Source organism: Centroberyx gerrardi, chromosome 14 (assembly GCF_048128805.1).
Source record: "Centroberyx gerrardi isolate f3 chromosome 14, fCenGer3.hap1.cur.20231027, whole genome shotgun sequence".
NCBI classification, from domain to species: domain Eukaryota; kingdom Metazoa; phylum Chordata; class Actinopteri; order Beryciformes; family Berycidae; genus Centroberyx; species Centroberyx gerrardi.
In genome coordinates this window covers 22,766,480-22,788,493 of record NC_136010.1, presented here as the reverse complement: position 1 = coordinate 22,788,493, position 22,014 = coordinate 22,766,480, and the positions used below count along the sequence as shown (strand labels likewise).

Sequence of the window (22,014 nt, the reverse complement as noted above, 5' to 3'; positions counted from 1 at the left end):
ATCCTTGAGGGTTGGATATGTCAGTGTGTGTGTGTGTGTGTGTGTGTATGTGTGTGTGTGTGTGTGTGTGTTTTAGACCCATTCATCCAGCCTAAAACATTGCTGGAATAGAGCTCTATATATGTACCATTTGCTCGTGAAATCAAAAACAAAAGGAAAACTCAATAAAAGAGATAAATAGAATTCATCAAAAGGCATTACTTTAACGTCTATGGTACATTACAGAGGTTTTGGGTGAGCCAGTGCTGGCCGCTACAAAGCGCTTGGGAGAGGTAACATTTTTGAACCGTGTCATTTGTTTTTCTTTTCTTGGTCTTATTTCACCTGACAAAAGCAAACACAAGATGGCTGACACACACAGAGACCAGATACCAACAGAACAGTGATTGCTTTTGTTGGTTATTTTGCTTTTACACTCCCTAAGGGGAACTGCTGGTATGTCTAGGTAAGCCTAAGTAATCAAACAGTTTTGTATTGATTTTTTTTTTTTCTTTATTTAAATATTAGCAATGGATTTTTAAGACTACTCAGACTCAGCCGTCACATCACGCACATAAATAACAAAATAAATATACAACCATATCACAGTCAATTTCTTTCATATTAAATAAATAATAAATACATACTTTCTTTTTTTTCAGCAGTGGGTTTCTGAATGTACCAGTAACAGAAAGAACATAAACAAAGGGAGAAAACAATAACAACCAACAAAAAAAAAAAAAAAACTTTTTATAAAATTATCAAAACTTTATCAGTTATAAAATATCTGCACTTAAAAATGTTCTTAAAAAGTATTCAAAAGAAAATAAGTGTGGTCAGTTTTCTATATAGCTTTTTAAAATATCGACGTAAGACTCCTGAAATCACTTTGACCATGGTAATCAGTAGAGATGCATTTTTTTTTTTGTGTTACAAAACAAAGTTAATAATAAATAGATTGATTCAAATAAATAAACATTGATAACATAAATGGCAATAAATTACAATTTAAGAGTTCACAAATTTAAATAATCAATATATAACAATAATTATCGTACCACAAAACTATTCATTGAAATGAAGTGCAATTTCTATGTTGATAAATACTATTGATATGACTAACTGGAGTTGAAATGTGTGCACACTATGACTATTCTCATTTCAGTTCAAAAAAAGGAACAAAAAGAAGAAGGCTTTATCTGCTGCTCTCTACATGATATCAGTTGTCCCATTAAGAATCGATACCAGGCAACCTGCACCGTTTCTTCTGAAGGAGAGAAACCGGAGTATCGTGACCTTGCTTGAGGAACTTGCCCCGCTGAACTGAGTCAACCTCGCGCTGTTGACATCTCGCCGCAGTAATAACACAAAGCAAACACCGACCCAGTTCAGTGTATGCTTCCATATTGCTGGGGGTGCGTGGTCGTCGGTCAGAGAGCACACAGGCACGCACACACTCGCCACGTCGAATGCTACAGGACGGCGCCGAGAGTCTCCGAGTTCCGCTGGAGCCGGGACGAGAGTGAGCAGACACAACTGACCCCTGCGTCTTCCTCTGCACGCGGCCCAGCGGCGCGCCCTCACACCCTCCTGTTAGCGAAACCCCCACTCCTCCTCCTCTTCAGCTGGTCCAAAGCGCAAAAACGGCGATACAACAGCGACACCCCCCGTCCCCCAAAAACGGTTAAGGACACAAAAGAGACAACAGGTAAACACACAGCAAATGAAACCCCCCGCCCCCCCCCCCCCCCGGATATATAGATATCAGTATTCTTCTTCTCCATCCATTCCCACTGAAGGATTTGGTTCTCGTCTTCCTCTTCCCGCCTCCTGTCCAATCCCAGCAGCAGCATGGTGTGGATTTTGGTCCGCGTCACTTTTTGTCGTCTTCTTTAAACAGAGTGCTCCCTGGGTTGAATTTTTTTTTTTTTTTTTTTAAGTTGCCGTTTATTTAGATAACCTGAATGCCCTTTATTTTTTTGTATTTGAATTCTCTTTCAATACATTGTCGAGTTTTTTTTTTTTCCAACACCCCCTCTCCTCCCTCACCCCGTTCCTCTGTTAACGCTCCTCGCTCGTTTCGGACGTTTTTTCCCTCGCCGCGCCGAGGCTCAGACCTTGATGCCCTTCACGGCCTTGTTGATGCTCTCCAGCAGAGCCTTGTTCTCGGGGCTCTGGAAGCAGTCCTTGTTGGTGTACATGTCAGTCAGGGTGCTCACGTAGCTGTCGAAGTTCTGCTCCGTGATTGGCTCCTGCTGTGGTGCAAAAAACGACAACCAATCTCCACTGAGAACAGGAGCAACACCAACGGCTATGGGCTTGTCAATGCACGAGAATGATTCATCTCATATGGAATGAATGGATGTTTCTGTCGGCTTGTGAGGGTGTATGTGAGCGTGTGTGAGTATGTCCAGCCCTGTGTGTGTGTGTGTGTGTGTGTGTGTGTGTGCTCACCATGTGTGGCAGGCGTATGTTGGCCAGGCTGCGGATCAGAGCGTGGCTGAGGCCCGACAGCTCCATGAACAGAGCCTCGTTCTGCTCCTCGATCATCTTGTTCTCGTGCTCGATGTTTTTCAGGTTCTTCTCCATGGAGGAGATCTGCAGCGCACAGCGGCCAGCGTTAGCTCAACATGACAAGGCATTCACAGCAGTGGAGAGCATCACAGTCTCTTGTTTCACTGTTGCCCCACCCAGAAGAAGAAGTATTGGAAAATCCTATAGTGCTAATGCAGGATAGATCCAGCGTAAAGGCTCTTCTGCAATAGTGCCACTTTAGGCATAAGGTTAGTGAAAAGCTCTCAGTGTTTGCATCATATAATACTGATTCTGCATCTAGAAACTGAAATTGCGATCAAATATCAAATATGTGATACTGGTAATTGGGTTGCATTATTTTTCCATTATCGTGTTTTCAGGAGTGACACTATCATTTTAAGGTTTTGAAGCAGGTAAGTAAATGTTTTAAGGGGTATGTGAAGTAAAAATCAAAGGCTCCTAAACATGTTCTTCAGCATGTTAGGCTCAGGATACAAAATTGAGTAAATAAGGTCTGGAACCTAGACTCTTTAAAACATATTAGCACTTGATCCATAGTTTCTAACATAAAGTGAGACAAAAAGAGAAGCACACACACACCTGAGTCTGCAGGTTAACCATGTCAGCCTCCATTTCATTGTTGGACTCGTTGAGGTCGTTGATCTCCCTGTTGAGCTGCTTGATGTCCTCATCATTGTCCAGAACTAAAGAACAGAATAGAATAGAACAGAACAGAATAGAATAGAATAGAATAGAATAGAATAGAATAGAATAGAATAGAATAAGGTGTATTGGTTTTGTTAGTATGTTGGTATATTTAAGAAGCATAATCTTATTCCTAACCCTCCCTGTACACTAATTTTGTTCCATTTCACTAGCTGACCCAACATTCACCAGACTGATAAATGTTTTTATTCTTTCTTCCCTATTTATTGGTCATGTTTGTGGTTTTATTTTTTGCTGTCATTTTTTATCTGTCCTGTAAAGCACTTTGTGTCAGTGTTTTGATAAGTGCTCTATAAACAAAAGTTATGATTTTTTTATAAAGATGCACACACGTACGCACACCACTTACACACACAAGCCTACATACACTCCACTGATTTACTTTCCCATCACCACTCACCATCACTGGCTCTGAACTTGGTGCTCAGGTATTCGTCTCCGGGGAACTTGGTCTTCTTCTTGGCGAACGAGGCTCTGGGGCATCCTGAGAGGCTGCAGACACCATGACACAGAGGCAGGGTTACTGTGCTGTGACTTACCCTGAGGCCATGTACAGTCATGTGTTACATTACATCTTACACTGTATTTTACACTGTATCTAAACAGACATTCTGTAACTTGTAGTGGACTGTATGTTAAAATAACTGTCACAATGAAATGAAAAATGACTTTTTCACCTTGTTTGCTAATTTTCCATATCACAACGTACACCGTTTTAACAATAAATGCCAAAATATTTACATTCACAGTTGAACTTTTAGTTCCCGGAAAATGCTGTATTTCAAATGGTTCCATCCATAAAACCAACAATACTATCACTTTGATTTTTGAACATTTCTCCACTCCCATCAAATAAACACTGCAACTTCACAAAACTTCACTTTCAAAGTGATATGAGTGGCAACATGGTACAATGGTGCATTCTGTGGGTTTCCTTTTCCTAAGACACCATGGTCGTGTCCCTGTGGCTGGAATTTATGAATTGTGAAGAATATGGAATTTGTGACAGCTCAAGATTATGCACAAAGCACTAAGACACTTTTTGGTCCAACCTGCTCACTTTTGAACAGTCCCTCTCCACATTATATCCCACCCCAACATCCTGGAAATATGTCAAATATATGGAAGCAAGGCACCATTGAAATGCCATTTCCTTGTGACTTGAATGAATGTGTTGAATACAAAAGCACTTGACAGTTCCTTGAACTTTTCAGTACAGGATTTGAATTGCATAATTTTGTCTACCTTTCAAACCAAGTTTTCCAACACACTGCTATCCTTCTCATTTGGAGACCCACCAGAAACAGGCTCACAACCCATTTTGCATATCAATTCATACTTTAAGCAACTGGTTAGAACACAGAAAAATTAGATCACTAAAATCAATCTTACCTGCGGTGTGTGAGGAAGCTCCCGTTGGCGTGTCCGGAGCCGTCACACCCCGGGGTGGGACAGGTGGGCCCCTCCGTCTTGAAGGCCTTCCAGTTGAAGGGCGTGCCGTTCATGAGACCCTCCTTCTGTCTGCGGGCCGCCAGCGGGCACCCGTAGGCGCTGCGGTGGGTGGCGTACTTCCCGCTGATGTGGCCCAGGCTGTCGCAGCCTGGCACGGGGCATCTGCTGGGGGTAGAGGAAAGCAAAGGAACCAAGGGAAGGAACAGAGGAAGGAGGGACGGAGGGAAGGCGCGAGAGGAGGAGGGGAGCGGAGAGGGAAGAAAAGTGTTGAAGCAAAGAAATGGAGAAACAGAAGGCGCAGGGGTTAGACAAGAAGAATCCAAAGCAATGGAATGTAGAGAAAGTTGAGAATATTATAACAAAAGCTGAAGTTATACATGTCACTTTGAAGAATGCTACATCAATAATGTAATACAGTTTTTCTACTGGACCAAAATAATTTTTTTGGGTCTGTGTTTGATATATTACTGTAATATGCAGTGAGTAATATTACTGAGGCCAGAGTTGTTAAGTCGGCACAACACAAACACTAAAGTATAGCACAAGCTGTTATCAACATGCTGTTGACTTAACCGCAATTTGTGCAAATGCAAGATGAAGCCCATATATTTCTGATGTATTGGCAATCTACGCTGCGATACTCTACCATGAACTACAGTCAAAGGAGTCAGTATCTGCAGATAAGTGTAATTTCCCATGAGTAGGGGACTGATTGTTTGATTCAATTAGGGGGGCAGGTCACTGCCTCTGCATATGATTCAGAGTGACTTTCCTCTCTCTCTTTTTTTTTTTATTGCATTTTACTTTTACCGTCAGTCTCGCTAAAAGCAGACATTATGGCTTTCTGAGCGGTACGAACTTTAAGAGCTCGGAGTCCTCCTGGTTGTCCTTGGTAGGAGTTGTTTTAATTCCACTTTTCTTGGCACGCGGGCACCCAGACAGACTGAAAACAGAAAGTATGGAGTTGATAACATAGGGTTGGAAAAGCTCTTCAACAAGATGTCACCTTTATGTGGTGCTGCTGGTATAGTCATTGTTGGACAGAGGCAAGGAACATTATAAGGAAGAAAAAGATACAAAAAAGCGATATCAATACTGAGCCAAGTAGCCTTTTCAGTCAATTCCACAAAGAAGAAAATGAATTGAAATGGCAAGTAAAAGACTATTTCCAAATACGGCCAAAAATTAGATTATGGAAAGGTGTGGAAATGTGTGAGTATGTGGCCCTTGTCTAATACTAGTATGATCTGTCTCTAGACTTCTCTGGCCGTGTGTGTGTGTGTGTGTGTGTGTGTGTGTGTGTGTGTGTGTTTATGTGTGTGTGTGTGTGTGTGTGTGTGTGTGTGTATTTGTGTGTGTTTTCATTTGTTACCTTCTGTGGGAGGTGTAGTTTCCTGTGATATGACCTGAGCCGTCACATCCCGGAGTAGGACATCTGGGAAATGGCGGAGCAATGTTTAACATTTAATGCCAGGCTAACATTACCAGGGAATAAATGATATAGTAGATGTTTCATAGTGGGGAACAGAGGGACATTTAATCTTCATGAAAAAAAAGCATTATGCAGATGAAAGAAATGGTCCATTTATTAATTTGCTCATTTTTCCATTCACTCATCGCGTGTAACGCTGGGGTTGATTCACATTCAATTCAATCTATTCAGGCTCTTTGCCATAAAAACGGTGCTTATATCTGTCTAGATCTAACGATAAAGATACTGTCAAGGAAAAAGTGCTGTGAATACGATGCGATTTGCAGTTCCATTTCACATTTACATGAAGTGATTGAACTGAAAGCGAACACAGCCAGAGTCAGAGAAAACACCATGACGGATGCAGCAGCAGCAGAGGCAGCAGACGGCAACAATAGGTAAGTGAGCGTCAGCAGAATACAGCATTGTGGCGTTTGGCGGTGTCAGTAGCAGCGCATTGAAGTGGCAGTGAAAAGGCAGCGAAGGTGTAGAGCAGACATACTTGAGTTCAGCAGTGTGGGCCGCCATGAGGGACCGAAGGCTCTTATCAGCGAGAGGACACCCAGACAGACTGAAGGAGAGGGAGGAGAGAAAGAGAGGAGGGCGGGCGGAAGAAGAGAGGGGGGCGAGGAAAAAAGGGGGCGAGGAAGCGAGGAGTGTGAGGGGATTGAGAGGAGAGAGGAGGAGAAAGAAGAAGTGAGTGAAGGGAAATCAAGAATGCAAGGCATACCAAGGTCATTTAGGAAGAAGAGGACAGACGGCAAGGAAGTAAATTACTGATGCATATCAAAGTGGTTGACCGCCTTTGCTCTCCACGCTCACGCTACATTATTGCCTCTGGCATGTCAGGATCAAATAAAATATTTGAAATAGTTGTGGTGTGCCCGATTCTGGACTCAGGTGCAGAGTGAGCAACAGAATAGTCTGAATAGAGCTAACATTTCATATGAGAATTTAAATAAAGTGCATCTAAAGTCTGCTTTAGTGTGTACCTGCGATGAGATGCATAGTTTCCAGTGATGTGGCCACTGCCATCACAACCAGGGGTAGGACACCTGGAGGAGGAGAGACAAAGAAGGGAAGAGAGAGACATAGAGGAGGAAAGAGACAGAGAGAGAGAGGACACAGGAAGGATCAGTGAATAAGAACACGCCTGGGTAAATACTGAGTCTCTGTCCTTCTCCTTTGTCCCGTTCACTTACAGGAGCAGCTCTTTCTTGCTGTCCTTGGGCTGGAACTTGACTTTGAAGCTCGGGGTCGTGACCTCTCCCGGGTACTTCCTCTCCTCCAGACAGTCCTGCATCATGTCACAGTCCTCCGGGTCGGACGAGGCGAACGACTGGCCGGTGTGCTCCATCTGAAGAGGATGAGAGGATGTAAATTATTAAAGAAAAAATAATTTTTGCACACCTAAAAGTCTTTGAGTGACAGGTGCATAGGACAAAAACCAAAAACGTTGAGAAAGAAATAGAATCCTGCACACCGTCTACACTTGCATGACACTTTAATGCAACGTTTTGGTCAATAAGACCTTCATCAGGCTGCCTGGTGAAGGTCTTATTATGTAAATTATTGTCATGTGTTGTGGTGTGGATTGTATTTATTTTTTGGGATGCCTTTTTTGGGTGAATGGGCTTGTATGGTCTATCTGTCCTAGTCTATCCTCTGCATGTTTGTATCCAAGAAAAGGAACTTTGGAACTTTGGAAACTACTGTGTGCACACACCCAGAGTCTCTACTCTCATCCCATTTTTTTTAAATTCTTTGTAGACAAGTGATGCTTCCAAATGCAGAGAGTGTCCTCATCAAAAATTAATATTCAAGGCCCTTTGTATTTCTTTTGAAAAAGTTCAAAGGAGTAAAAATTAGCATACGCCAAAGCCAGGATGGTGCAATGCACCTGACACACCACCTCTGATGCAGTGCGCAATGTTTTAACTGTACAGTAACTCTCATTTCGGTGAGATAAATGAATAATAGAAGGAGGAAAAGGGGGATAGGAAATAAGGCTAGGGGATTAGGGAAAGACAAAGAAATATAAACAATTCAGGGTTTTTTATATTCAGAAAGCCAAGGGGGAATTTTCTGTTGTTATTTACTTCCTCTGTGAATACCATCATAGGAAATACTGTCCAAGTGTTTCTACCTTGGTGTGCACCCAGTCTGGTCAAACACTGGCACAGCAGTACTCACAGCCTACAACATACATGTATCTCTGATTAGTGACTGACCTCGTCCATCTCCTCCTCCCGCTGGCGGTTGGGCTTGGTGTAGTCCAGAGGCCCCTCCCACTCCTCCTGCTTGTAGGCGTGGCCGTGGTGCGGCGACGTCATCCCGCTGCTTCCGCCGTGGTGGAGGGAGGAAGAGGAGGAGGAGGAGGGGTCCGGGGACCGAACCCCGGGGCTGGCGCCGGACAGGCTGCCCTCGCGCTTGATGGGCTTCTTCATACTCAGGTCCAGGGTGCCGTTCTCGTCCACCTCGATGTCCATTTCCTTGAGAGAAGACATACGATGGGGTTACTTTTATAGTCGGGATTACAGTCAGGCTGCATGGCATCATCAGCTTTTCATACTACCAGCAGTCTTGGCTCAATAAGTTTCTTTTAAACGGCATCTGATCTCTTTGACACCATTGAGGAGAGATAAACAGACATGATTTTATGGCAACAGAGCTGAGCAATGATACCTGTAGCAGGGGTAGGAAGTGGTAATTGGGAGAAAATTGATGTGGATGGCTTAGTAGGTAATATATCCAATTAAGCATGTACAAATATAAATAGCTTTTGCCAGCTTCTCCGGTGCACTTCAACGTATATGAGAGGCAGTCCTGTAGGATGATGATGGTGATGATTTTAATTACCCTCTTGACAAGATTCTGTTGCAGCATTACGCATACATTAACAGACACACACACACACTCCTGTCTCACGACTTCATGAAACTTACAGTGCTCACAGTCACAGGCGGTGGGCGATTTAGATGAAACAAATCATTCTTGTGGGGAACTGATGAATTTTTTGCAATTTCACCCCTCAAATCTCTCGTTAACAGGGGGATGCATTTAATAATTTGTGCTTACAAGAGGATGCCGTCCATCTTACATCACTTTGGTCATATAGAAAAGCCTCTAGCATCCTGTAGTTGATACACACAACGGTGTAATGCACTTTTGCAATATATTATACACAGAGTGCATATGAGCTCAATGCAGCACCTGCCTTTGTTAAGCATGCTAGTAATAATATCTAATGTACTCTGGCCATACTTTGCCAACAGCGCCAACAGCACAGTTCATCTATCCACGCTCTATTATAGTGTTGGCAGGTGAACAGAAGCAGAAGGGTGAAGCGGGCCATGTTTTCAGCATTCAGCTAAAATGGCGCTCATATGGGCTGGTCAAGGGCCAGAAAAATCAAAGCGAGGGGTAGGAGAGGAGGAGAGAAAATGGGAACTGATCCCAGAAATGTCCCCGGTTGATAAGCTCAGTGTTCCAATGTTTCAATATTGTACTTCCACCGCCTCTGCGTCTGATTCCAGATCAGGCCCCGGTTGATCTGCGCCGTAATACCGGGCTGCTAAGGCCTGTTCCTGGATCAGTGCCTTGTTGATCAACACCTTGCCTTGCTGTGCTGCCAGAGACATTAATCTTCACTTTTTATCCCCCTAAAACCGTGTCAGGAAATCGAAAAATGATGAAGCAGTCACTCTCTCCTCGGTGAGGCAAAAAGCTTTTAAAAATCACAATATGGGGGAAAGTGGTGCTCCAATTACACCTCCTGTGCACAGAGAGGGAAGAGAAGAGGGAGTGGAGAGAGAGTGAGAGAGCAACAGAGAGGTATAGAGAGAGGGGAGACAGAGACAGTGAGAGAGAAACAGTGAGACATACATCGGGAGGGAGAGAAGAAGATAGAGAGAGAAAGAAAGGGAAGTGAAAGAAAATGAAAGAGAGTGACGGGGGTGGAGAAAGAGAGTGGGAGATCCGTCCGGCAGATAATGAAAAAAGGCTACCTGGTGGAAAAGTAATCCAGGGAACTGGCAGTCAGCCAAATTCAATAACAACATGAAAAGTGTGTGGGATGGAGGGATGAAAGGATGAAAGAGGAGGGGAGAGGTGATGCAACTGCATCTCAACACCATCCTGTTGCTGTAAGCCAATGCCTCCTGATGATATATTCATGCCGAGTTGATGGGCTGAGGAGGAAAAAAATGAGGCAAGTAGAGAGGGGAGGACAGGAGAGGAGAGGAGAGGAGGAGAGGAGGAGAGGAGAGGAGAGGAAAGGAGAGGAGAGGAGAGGAGAGGAGAGGCTTACCCACCACTCTCTCCTCTCATCTCCCTAGCTGTGGCCTCCAATGTTTCAATCAATTCACTACAATCAGTTTATTCAATCTCTCTTTCCCCGAGCATTATGGGAAGAAAAACAGGATAGCACTTTACAACAACCATCACTAATAAATGATGATTTAATATTTATTAACTATCATTTAATGATTACCTAACAACTAACTGATGATGGGTTAATTTCTTACATTGTTAGTATAATTAACAGTAAATTATATAGTGTAGATTTTAATTAATGACATGACAATGATCACTTACTCATTAATATATTATACCGTTAAGAAATTAAATCAATGATTTTGATTGCCTTACTTAACACTTTGTTAATCATTCGTTATGTCCGTGTGAAACACTTTTAAATACTTAAGTATTTGGAAATAATTAACAAATGATTTGTAAACCATAAATTTGTATTATCTGGGCCACAATTATAAAGCTGCAACTGACATTTACAATCCTTGGTAAATGTCAATATGTGGTTTGTAAAACTGAAAGTGTTTTTTAAATATAAATGAAGATTATTTGGGTGTCTTTTTATAAAGTTGTATCTGACGACCACTGAAAAAACCACGAGAGGAGAGAGATGGAATAAAAAATACTGAAATACTGAAAAAAAAACTGAACAATGAAAAATAATGAAGGGTTTTGGCACTGGCATTGTTTAAAAGGCCTGGACTCGAATGTGTGGAGTGCTGAAGCCCACTGGCATGAGCTTTGGAGGGAAGCCTACCCATTTATCTAATTAAATATTTTATTCAAAGCACAGTGGCAGGTTGCTCAAGCAAGGTGATGGTTTATCAGTTTGATTTATGGCATGCTGGCTTGTTGTTTTAGCGTCACCTCTGACCCCTCCATCCCTATCCAACCCATAGTTATGATATACACTCTAATGTGAGTTCCTGCCTTTACCTTGTGGTGGTGTTTGGTGCTGAGGTTCTCAGGCTTCTCCCAGCAGCGCGTGGACAGGTTGAGGATGGCGGTGGCGGCCATGTGAGCGGCCTCGGCGTCGTGGGAGTAGTCGTAGGCCGAGGAAGAGGAGGACGAGCTCTTCCCGTAACCGTGGAGACTCAGGCTGGGCGACGAGGACTTGGGGAACGAGGGCTTAGCTGCGGGAGGACAAAAAGACGGCGTTTACGGGACGCGTCAAATCCACCACCAATCCCTTCATGTTAGATCAGATAAAACTTTAATGATCCCCCAGGGAAATTGGGTCGTTGCAGCAGCAGCGAATAATAGGATGTAGCAAAAGGGAGAAATAGGATATAAATAAGAATAGAGCAGAATGTGGGGTATGAAACATATTGCAACCGACAATTAAAAAACTAGAACACGCTAAGTAAAAATGAATGAAAGAAATATTAAAAAACATGAATATACAGCATGTAGGGTGTGTTACATTGGCAAGTATAGAACATACTGAGAAGAAAAGAATGGATGAAAAATATTTTTAAAAATGCATAATATAAAAGTGAACGGCCAGCTTTAGTGCCACATACTCTATGACTGGCCTTTCTCCAGTCCACTTTCAGGATACATACTATACTATACTTTTGACAACAACAGCACCTTTAGCAGCACTTTTATTTACTTCCCAGTTAGAACCACACAAAAGGACTTCCTCTTCCTCTTACTTTTGAAGGCTTTGGGTGAGGTTTCGCTGGTGGGCATCTTTGGAGCAAGCACACGCTTCCCAAACACTTGAACGTCGAAGCTTGCATAATCGAAGGACACCTTGGAGTACTTCTCCAGCTCCCTGGCCAGGTTGGCGCGCGGCGTGGTGGGCACCATGTTGGGCCGGTAGTTGCCGTACTGGGGCACCTCCAGCTGCTTCACAAAACACATGGGCCTGCGGGGGAGAGAGGGGGAGAGGGAGAAATTAGATGATGAAAGGGTGGAGGGAGGAAGGCAAGGAGAAAAAAGGGTGGGATAGTAAAGGTGAGGTAGGATAAAGCAGAGCAGAATAGGGCAAAGTAGAGTAGAGTAAAGTAGAAGAGGGTAGAGTAGAAGAGAGTAAACTAGAGTAGAGTAGAGTAGAGTAGAAGAGAGTAGAGTAGAGTCAAGTAGAGTAGAGTAAAGTAGAAGAGAGTAGAGTAGAGTAGAAGAGAGTAAACTAGAGTAGAATAGAGTAGAGTAGAGTAGAGTAGAGTCAAGTAGAGTAGAGTAGAGTAGAGTATAGTAGAGTAGAAGAGAGTAGAGTAGAGTAGAGTAGAGTCAAGTAGAGTAGAGTAGAAGAGAGTAGAGTAGAAGAGAGTAGAGTAGAGAGTAGTAGAGAGTAGTAGAGTATAGAGTAGTAGAGAGTAGTAGAGTAGACAAGAGTAGAGAGTAGCAGAGAGTAGTAGAGTAGAATAGAGTAGAGAGCAGAGTATCATCAAGTAGAGTATAGTCAAGTAGAGTAAAGTAGAAGAGAGTAGAGTAGAGTAGAGTAGAGAGTAGTAGAGAGTAGTAGAGTAGAGTAAAGTAGAGTAGAGAGTAGTAGAGAGTAGTAGAGTAGAGTAAAGTAGAGTAGATAAAAGTAGAGTAGAGTAAAGTAGAGTAGAGAAAAGTAGAGTAGAGTATAGAGTAGTAGAGAGTAGTAGTGTAGAGTAGAGTAAAGTAGAGTAGAGAGTAGTAGAGTAGAGTAAAGTAGAGTAGATAAAAGTAGAGTAGAGTAGAGTAGAGTAAAGTAGAGTAGAAAAAAGTAGAGTAGAGAGTAGTAGAGAGTAGTAGAGTAGAGTAGAGTAGAGAATAGTAGAGAGTAGTAGAGTAGAGTAGAATAGAGTAGTAGAGAGTAGTAGAGTAGAGTAGAATAGAGTAGTAGAGAGTAGTAGAGTAGAATAGAGTAGTAGAGAGTAGTAGAGTAGAGTAGAGTAGTAGAGTAGAGTAGTAGAGAGTAGTAGAGTAGAGTAGAGTAGTAGAGTAGAGTAGTAGAGAGTAGTAGAGAAGAATAGAGTAGTAGAGAGTAGTAGAGTAGAGTAGAGTAGAGAGTAGTAGAGTAGAGTAGAATAGAGTAGTAGAGAGTAGTAGAGTAGAATAGAGTAGTAGAGAGTAGTAGAGTAGAGTAGAGTAGTAGAGTAGAGTAGTAGAGAGTAGTAGAGTAGAGTAGAGTAGTAGAGTAGAGTAGTAGAGAGTAGTAGAGAAGAATAGAGTAGTAGAGAGTAGTAGAGTAGAGTAGAGTAGAGAGTAGTAGAGTAGAATAGAGTAGTAGAGAGTAGTAGAGTAGAGTAGAGTAGAGAGTAGTAGAGTAGAGCAGAGTAGAGTAGAGCAGAGTAGAGTAGAGGTGGATGGGGAAGAAAAGAGAATTGATGCAATAAAGGGTCGCACAATAAGAAAAAAAGTGGCAAATAGAGAGAGAGAGAGAGAGAGAGAGAGAGAGAGAGAGAAAGAGAATGAGAGTGAGAGAGCGAGGTAGAGTGACAGAGAAATAGTAGGAGAGGGGGCAACAGTGTACTTAGCAGGAGTGCAGCAGGATTAAAAGCTCTCTTATCAGCAGAGGGCACATTTGCATGTTGTACAGCATGGAATTTATGAGCTTTAAGCCCTCTCGTTTTCCTGGAGAGCCTGGGCTTTTGTCAGACCTGTTGGCGTAAATCCACTGATAGACCAGGAGGGGGGGTGTGTAGGGGGGTGAGGGGGGTAGAGAAAGAGAGAGAGAGAGGATTTAGACAGAGGAGAGAGGGCAAAAGAAAGAAGAAGGGAGGGGTGAAAGAGAGAGGAAGAGAGCGAAAGGAGAAGGAGGAAGAGAGTGAGCGAAAGAGAGTCGGAGACAGGGAGGGTCCTAATGTGTGTGTGGGTGGGTGTGTGTGTGTGTGGGTGGGGGGGTGGGGGGGTGTGGGTTGGGGGGGTGGGGGTTGGGGGGGATGTCCTGGGAGGGATAGAGGAGTTGGAGTCACCTTCCTACTACTTTTTGCTCTCTCCCTCTCCTTATCTCTGAGCCCCCTCCTCCCACACACACACACACACACACACACACACACAGGCACGCACACACACACACACACACACACACACACACTCTCTCTCTCCGTCCTGTGTGTAGAACCACATATCACGGCCTCTGCTCTGTTGCCATACGTTCATTAATAAGCTGTATGACCCGGCCTGTAGTCACACTGCTGTTGGTGGGGGCTTCAAACAGTGGCACAACAGATGTGCACTCACTCACTCACACACACACACACACACACTCACACACACAAACAAACAGAGGCAGGCTGAAGGAGGGTTTTCTTGACAGTAAAAGCTTCTACCCTGCTTTCTACCATTGATCACGGGGGGATTTTTTCGTTTTATTTATTCAACATGAGCTCCATTAGGACACGGATTGCATGTGGAATACTTAGTGACTTCTGCTGCGTTCTCCATACAGAACAGACAGGCAAGCTCATTTTAATAACAATAGGGGTAGAAAAACAAGGCGAGCCTTATTATGTTTTAATCCTTGACGCTTTGTCGGACCACTGATGAGGTTTTCCTCAAGGAAAGCAATTATTTTTCCTATCCCCCACAATGCCCCTATAACTTGCATAATTAGCTTATCGGCTGCATTATTAATTAAAATACCAATGAGGGAGAGTGTGTACTTAGCATAATACCAGTGTCTGGTTTGTGTTAATTATCATTCTTTTGGCCGTGATCAGGGTGGCCGGCCGGTTGAGTAGATGAATGGAGATGGAGAGACCTCAGTGTTTGAAGTGACACCACTAAGACAGCAATGATTATACAGCCAGACTGTGCGCTTCGAGACTTCCTGGTTATTCAGCCAATCGCAGCCCAGCTCCACCTCTCGTGAGGGGCAGAGTAACCAAGGTCAGGATTGTCTCTGTGGCTACTATGTGGCTCAGTACTACTGTGGCTAACCTTGACAAGGACTCAGCTGTGTGTCTTGAATTAGAGGAGACATGCATAATGTAGGTGAAAGGTTCACCATGATGCACAGCACTGTTGTTAAGGTGGTTTCAAGTGACAGAGGGATGACAGCATATTTTCTTTTCCAGTGTGGATCAGTAATGTAAGCAACACACCATGTATTCCTGACATTGTGTCTTTTTGCATGGCATACCCACTCTTGCTCCAATCTCCCATGTTTACTGTCACTCGCCAATTTATCTCATCTAATACAGCAGAAATGTCCAAAAAATATATGTATCTATGCCATGAAATTGAAGTCTACAACCCAAGCTCTTCTCCTTCCCCACCTTAAAACTCTGTCGTTGGGACTTCCTTTGAGGTGCTCGCTGATTGGCTGAGGGAGATGCTGCTTATCGTGGCCCTTGGACAGCTTCTCTGCAGCAGCGATGGGGCATCCAGAAAGACTAGAGGGATGAGGAGGAGAGGAAAGATGAATATTAAAGGCGAGCATGTTGCTGACCATGTAGATCTGCATCAAACTGATGTGGACTGACACATCTGCTATCCTGCATACATGAATATGTGAGCCAGCTAATATACACAGGGATATACACATATATCACACACTCAAATGCAGAAATGCACACACACCCACACGCTCAAACACACACAAACGCAGATATAGGCATGCACGAATGCTCGCTCTCTCTCTCTCTCTCTCTCTCTCTCTCACACACACACACACACAGAGACACAGACACTATATACATATATATATACCTGCGGTGTGTGTTGCGATTGCTGTTAACATGGCCCTGACCAGTGCAGCCGGGAGTTGGACACTTGAGCACATTCTCATGCATGGCCAGAACTGAGGAGAAGGATATTGTGTTTGCACACACACACACGCACACACACACACACACGCACGGACGCACACACAATTACAAAATCAATGGGCTGCGGTAAAAGAGAGTATCCACTATATTTAAAACAACACTTCTCTCATTTAAATGTAAATCCCAGGAGGAATATTAAATGAACCCCATCCGGAGACGAGAATAGCGGGGAATGGAACCACAGTCAACAGAGCTGTCATCATGGCTGCCGTAAAAGAGGATCTGATGTGTATGTATGAAGCATCTTTATATAGATTCACATGGAGAGGTGGGGCTGAGCGGGAAAAACACGCTAGCGGGAGGCACACTCATACTGTACATTCCCATCCGCGTATTTCTAGTGAACCCAATCCAAATGTTTTGTCCTGTCAGCTTTTACATATTTGACTGCCCCCCCTGTCAACAGAATGTAAAAATGGTAAGAATTAGCTGTGCCCTGCAAGTACTTGGATGGCCTGTGTGTATCTGACGCATACGAGGCCCAATTTAAGGCTTGATTGCCTTTAAAGTCATGCTGAAGACTGCATGACCTGACCAGTCATCCTAGATCAGCACCCCAACTCTTAGAAACCTCATGAAAATAGAACTTGGTATGAGTAATCTGCTGTGACTCACATCTGCCATTAGCACAGCACAGGAAAAGAGTTTTATCGTTGACCATTATCAGTGGTATAGGCAGAGAACGGCTAGATGGAGTTTTTACAGCCACAATGTATTGCTTACTCTTCTTTAAGTATTTATGAGAGCACGATCTGCACGTTAAGTGAATATACTGTGCTGCCTCTCCAGCGAGGAGAGGAAGCAGGGATGGGTTTCTATCATTGTTAGATTGCCCTTTTTTATCGTTTTTTCTTTCCTTTTTTTCCTCTTTCCATGCTTATTTTCGTCTTCAAAGCAGCTGAAGAAAACTCACTCTCCGGGGGGATCCTGTCCTTGTGCGGACAGCCTGACAGGCTGCGGTGGTGGGGGTAAAGACCGGTCACATGACCCGTCCCATCACACCCCGGGGTGGGGCACTTGATCTCCCTCTTCTCTGGCCTGCTGCTCTCTGGATGAGGGCGGGGTAGAAGGATAGAAGGGGAGAAGGGAGGAGAGAGGGATGAGAGGGTCGAGGGAGTAGGAGGAGACGGCGATGGGAGGGGGGGGGGGGTTAAGGAGGCAAAGGAGAGAGAAAGGAGGCGAGATGAAACACGGAAGAGAGGGAGGGCCGAGAGAGGTACAGAAAGAGAGAAAGATCAGACGGGAGAGGGAGGGGAGGAAATAAGAAGAGGAAGGGGTACAGGGGCACAGAGATGAAAGAAGGGGGAGAGAGGGGTGGATGAAAGGGGTAAAGAAGAAGGGAAAGGGCGATAAGAGACGAGGGAGGGAGAGGAGAAAAAGTGGGAGAGAGATGAAAAAGAGGGAGAAAGGGGGAGGATGGATGAGAGAGGCACAGACAGAGAGATACGAGAGGAGGGAGCGAGGGAGGGAAGTGGGAATGGGAGGAGGAGAGGAGAGGAGAGGAGGACGGAGGGATAAGAAGTACAGAAAGGAGGATGGAGAGATAAGAAAGGAGGGGAAGGAGGGATGAATAGGGAGGACAAAGGCAAGTGGTTAACACTGTCAGACAGTCTGCTCGACTGAGCATGAAATCTAGACATATTTCAGACAACTGTACAAAAGCATAGCCATCTGTATCTGTTCCTCATGTTTTATGTATTTCTGCAAATGTGCAAGGTGTTTTATGCATTAGTGTTAATGCGATTTGTGTATTTCCGTAAATGTTATCAGGGATTAAACACGATCAAATGTGCGAGAAATTATAGCTTTTTTCGAAGTTAAACTGAACAAATATGCACCTATTTATCCTGTGCGGTTTAATCATTTTAATCCCCCTCGCTACACTTTTCCGACACTGTCAGCGATCTTGTTTGGATCTCGGCCAGAAGAACGGTGGAAATACATCAGGAGTAAATCATGCCACTATAATTTACACACAATTAAAGCTGCTCTATCCTCCCCGCCACTAGCGGAGGTAGGACGGCCAATATCGATAGCGCTGGAGAGGGGGGGGAAAGGAGCGCGAGGACGGCGAAAGAAGGCGGCGTGATGCTCTATTGGCCTTCAAATTGAATGTTAACGAGACATGCAGCTCCTAATTAGTGTTGAGCAGAACAGGAACGTCGCCACAGGAGGGAGTGGAGGCCAAGGAGAGGGCAGCACTACCAGGCATGTAATCGCACTACTGTTATAGTGTGAGTAGCATGACAAGTGGGCAATGTGCCAGTGTGAAATACACGGCCCAAACAAATGTAGCACATAAACAAGCACTTCACCGCTGATTGTGGAACAGCTCGCGCTCTTTCTTTTCTCTCCCTCTCTCTCTCTCTCGCCGTTCTTGCTCTCTTCCTATTTCTCTCGCGTAAGTTGTCGTCTCTCTCTTGTGTTCCCGCTCTCTCGCTGTTGTCCTTTCTCACTCTCTCTTCAAGCACTTCCTCTCCTCTCGTCATGGAAGTCTATTGAGCCGGAGCCACTTCATCCCCATCAGAGCGGAGAAAGGATGATCTAAACAGAGCTCCGTGACTCATCGCTGTTTATTTGGTACACTGTGTTTATTTGTACCAATGTACTCTGATATTACACACTGTGCTCCCAACATTATGTCCAGTACATGACTCCTGGATTGGTTGAATTGGTTTAGTGTCTGTTTTGCTCCCAAACTATACTGTACCTGCACATACTGTTCTCTAAGCTGTGCGTACCTCAGTATGGTCAAATGCGCCCAATAATTCTTGTGTAAAATTCTATATTTAAATTCTATATTTAAACACAGTAGATGTTGGGACTCTGTTGGCCTCCTGCTGTTTTTTAACCTGTCCTACCTTTGCTGAAGTAGCTCTTGCGCATGGCGTCCAGGTGCTTGGGCCTGTCATCCATGGTGAAGTATCGCTGGTGGTGGATATCTGGGGTGCGGAGCAGCTCTCTGGGCCCCGCCGGCTTCACCTGCTCCGCCTTCAGGGCGATGGCCTGCTCCAGCAGCCCCAGGTTCCCTCGGGTCATGTCGAACATCTCCGACTCGTCCGTCACCGTCGAGCGCTGGGACAGGCTGTCCTCGTCGTCGCGCTCGTCGTCGCCGTCCTCGTCGTCGAAGTCCTTCTCCTCGGACTTGTCGGAGCGCACCTCGATGACGTCGGGCGAGGCCGAGGACGAGGCCTTGTGGAGTTTGTAGCTCTCTCCCCGGGGGATGGGGAAGTAGTCCTCCAGCGGACTGACCCTGTGGGAGCTGTAGCTTAAAGGAGGGCTGGCCTTGTAGTGCTGAAGCGGGCTCGCTTTATGGGCGTTGTATTTCTCAAGCGGACTGGCTCTGTTGGTGCTGTAGTTCTCCAGAGGGCTGACCCTGTGGTCTTCAGTCTTGATGTGCGTTCCCTGAGCTGCTGCGGTGCTGGTGATGGTGCGGACGGCAGTTGGCACATCAGAAGTGGGCAGAACGTGGTTCACCTCCTTGTCGTGCTCTTTGTCTTCCTCCTCCTCCTCCTCCTCCTCCTCTTCTTCTTCTGGGATGTCCTGTCTCTGCTGTGCTGGCGCTCCCATCTCTTCCTCCTCGTCTTCTTCCTCCTCCTCCTCGTCCTTGATCTGTCGACGACGGGCCTCTTCAGTGAGATACTGCCGGTTCAAGTCCTCCTGTCTCACATGCTTGCTCCTATCTTCGCGCTCATCCTCCTCTTCCTCCTCCTCCAGCTCCTCCTCCTCCTCCTCTTCCTCCACTTCAGCTGCCTCCTTCTGCAGAACAGATGACTCTCCCATGACTTGAACTCTGTCTCCCACCTCCTCCTCCTCCTCCTCTTCTCCCTCATTCATTTCCCCCTCCCGCTCTTCTTGTTCCTCTTCACCCTGTTCGGCTGCCACGGCGACATCCTCCTCTGTCTCCATGGCAACAGGCTGCTGAATGGCCGCACTCGGAGCGTCGGTGTCGGTGTCGGCGTTGGAGTGCGAGACTCTGCCGAGGTGCAGGAGAGAGTTGGCCACCTCCTCCGCCCGCCGAGAGGGAGACTCACCCTCCTCGGCGGCAGGCGGCGCTGCGCCGAGCTCAGGCTCCGCGATCATGTACTCCTCCTCTGTGGACACAGACAAAGACGAGGAGGTCAGAGTGGTGACACAGAGCAGACAGTGAGTCACGCAGTGAGCTAAAGCTGTTGTCAGCAGTATCTCTAGTATCACTGTCATCACCTTCCTGCCTGCCAAGTCACTGGATGTAAACTAACGATGAAACACGGCCTGCTGCTGTGACAGTTTTCATGTCAAATATTTCTGTTTTTTGTTTTGTAGGGCAACTATAAAGTGGATTAAGATGGGCCACCTCACCTCTCTGTGATCTCATTTTATATCTCTACCTTCACACCACTAGCAACCACTTTGAAAATGATGTTTCAGCAATAGATGGGACATAAAGCGATGCTAGCAAATCTGCTGACACAAAAAAAACGCCCAAAAGTTCAGCTGTGGAAAAGTTTTCCTCGCCAACAAAGAGGAGGCAAAGATGACCGTTGTTAATATGATTTGTCTCAGGCCATAGAAAATTGTCTTCCAACTCGTTTATGCTTGAATGTTGGGTTTATCTATCATGCCTACCTTCATCAGCATCAGCTGCAGATGTGCTCTCCTCCCTCTGATATGTTTCTTCTTCCACCTCCCTCTCCTCTTCCTCTTCATTCCTCTGCTTCTGTTGGCTCTGTGCCTCCTCTTCCTCTCCGTGTGTCTGCCCCGCCTCCATCAGGCCTCCTGTCACCTCCTCTCTCTCCTCCTCTGCCTGTCTCTCTACAGCTGCCTCCCTCTCCTCCTCCCCCTCCTCCTGCTGCTTGGCCTCCTCCTCCTCTCCTCCTTTCTCTCCTTCCTTCTCCCCCTCTCCCTCGGCCTCGCTGCTGGCATCGCTCTCCGCGCTGAAGCCTTCATCCAGGGCCAGTTTCAGGGGGTGGGACTTCCTCTTGGAGGCGGGCTGCTCTGTTTCCTGGTCCTGTTCCTGTTCCTGCTCCGCCTCCACTTCCTCTAGACGGCGCTTTCTGGCTATGGGGCAGCCCAGCACACTGATGGAGAGAAAGAGAGAGAGGGAAGAAAGAAGAGACAGACGGATGAGGGAGGAATAATCGTGAAAGAGAGCGCAAAGGTAGAAAAGCAGAGGAACATCGTCTTGAATAACAAACGGGGTTGTAACTGGAAATCACAAACACACAAACAACCCCCCCCCCCGCCCCAAAACACAACAGGCATATTCCGACATGTCCAATAAAAGAAATCGTGCACCTCATCAGTATCCATGAGTGAGTTTAAGTGGCATGGTGGAGGAGGTGTGGGGGGTGTGTGGGAGCATTTTGACGTGGAGCGGGATGGAGCGGGCGCTTTCCGCTGAGCGTATGAGTGAACACAAATGCCCTGAGGGGGGCGCCATGCTCGCTCACTCAGACATCACAACCAATCTCAGCCAATTGACTGGAACGTTTAATGAACAACACGCAGGGAGCAGGCGAGCGCGAGGCGGCGGGCGAGGCAGCGGAGGGTGAAATCCAATAAACTCCCCTCTTACTCTCACCTGGGAGAGGCAGAGGGAGATTGAGGGACAATCTATAAACAAAGTGCATCTGAAATTGCCCGCTGAACGAATACACGTGTAAACAGATAGCTAATATCTGCCCCCCAATAAAGAAGAAGTCACAAGCCAGTGAGCTGCCCCGGGTCTTGCAGGGTCTCTGAGGGGGCGAGGGAGGGGAGAGGGGAGCTACAGCAGCTGCACATGACCGGGAGGAATGGCATCTC

General features: G+C 45.5%; 1 protein-coding gene across 1 annotated transcript in view; it reads right to left on the bottom strand.

Annotated features, from left to right (window-relative positions):
• Window positions 1–2,076: 2,076 nt before the first annotated feature.
• The window catches only part of myt1b (myelin transcription factor 1b), a 30,859-nt gene continuing 10,921 nt past the window's right edge, over window positions 2,077–22,014 (bottom strand). Inside the window, exons 5-23 of the mRNA XM_071918692.2 lie at window positions 21,026–21,287; window positions 20,836–20,941; window positions 19,089–20,321; window positions 17,141–17,275; window positions 16,109–16,199; window positions 15,676–15,792; window positions 12,133–12,347; window positions 11,411–11,607; window positions 8,395–8,655; window positions 7,366–7,520; window positions 7,156–7,218; window positions 6,666–6,734; window positions 6,065–6,127; window positions 5,552–5,635; window positions 4,633–4,857; window positions 3,641–3,732; window positions 3,115–3,218; window positions 2,434–2,577; window positions 2,077–2,234 (exon numbers count right to left, since the gene is read on the bottom strand). Of these exons, the coding sequence (XP_071774793.2) occupies window positions 2,091–2,234; window positions 2,434–2,577; window positions 3,115–3,218; window positions 3,641–3,732; window positions 4,633–4,857; window positions 5,552–5,635; window positions 6,065–6,127; window positions 6,666–6,734; window positions 7,156–7,218; window positions 7,366–7,520; window positions 8,395–8,655; window positions 11,411–11,607; window positions 12,133–12,347; window positions 15,676–15,792; window positions 16,109–16,199; window positions 17,141–17,275; window positions 19,089–20,321; window positions 20,836–20,941; window positions 21,026–21,287 (3,760 nt within the window). The 3' untranslated portion in view covers window positions 2,077–2,090. The remainder of the gene's footprint in view (window positions 2,235–2,433; window positions 2,578–3,114; window positions 3,219–3,640; window positions 3,733–4,632; window positions 4,858–5,551; window positions 5,636–6,064; window positions 6,128–6,665; window positions 6,735–7,155; window positions 7,219–7,365; window positions 7,521–8,394; window positions 8,656–11,410; window positions 11,608–12,132; window positions 12,348–15,675; window positions 15,793–16,108; window positions 16,200–17,140; window positions 17,276–19,088; window positions 20,322–20,835; window positions 20,942–21,025; window positions 21,288–22,014) is intronic.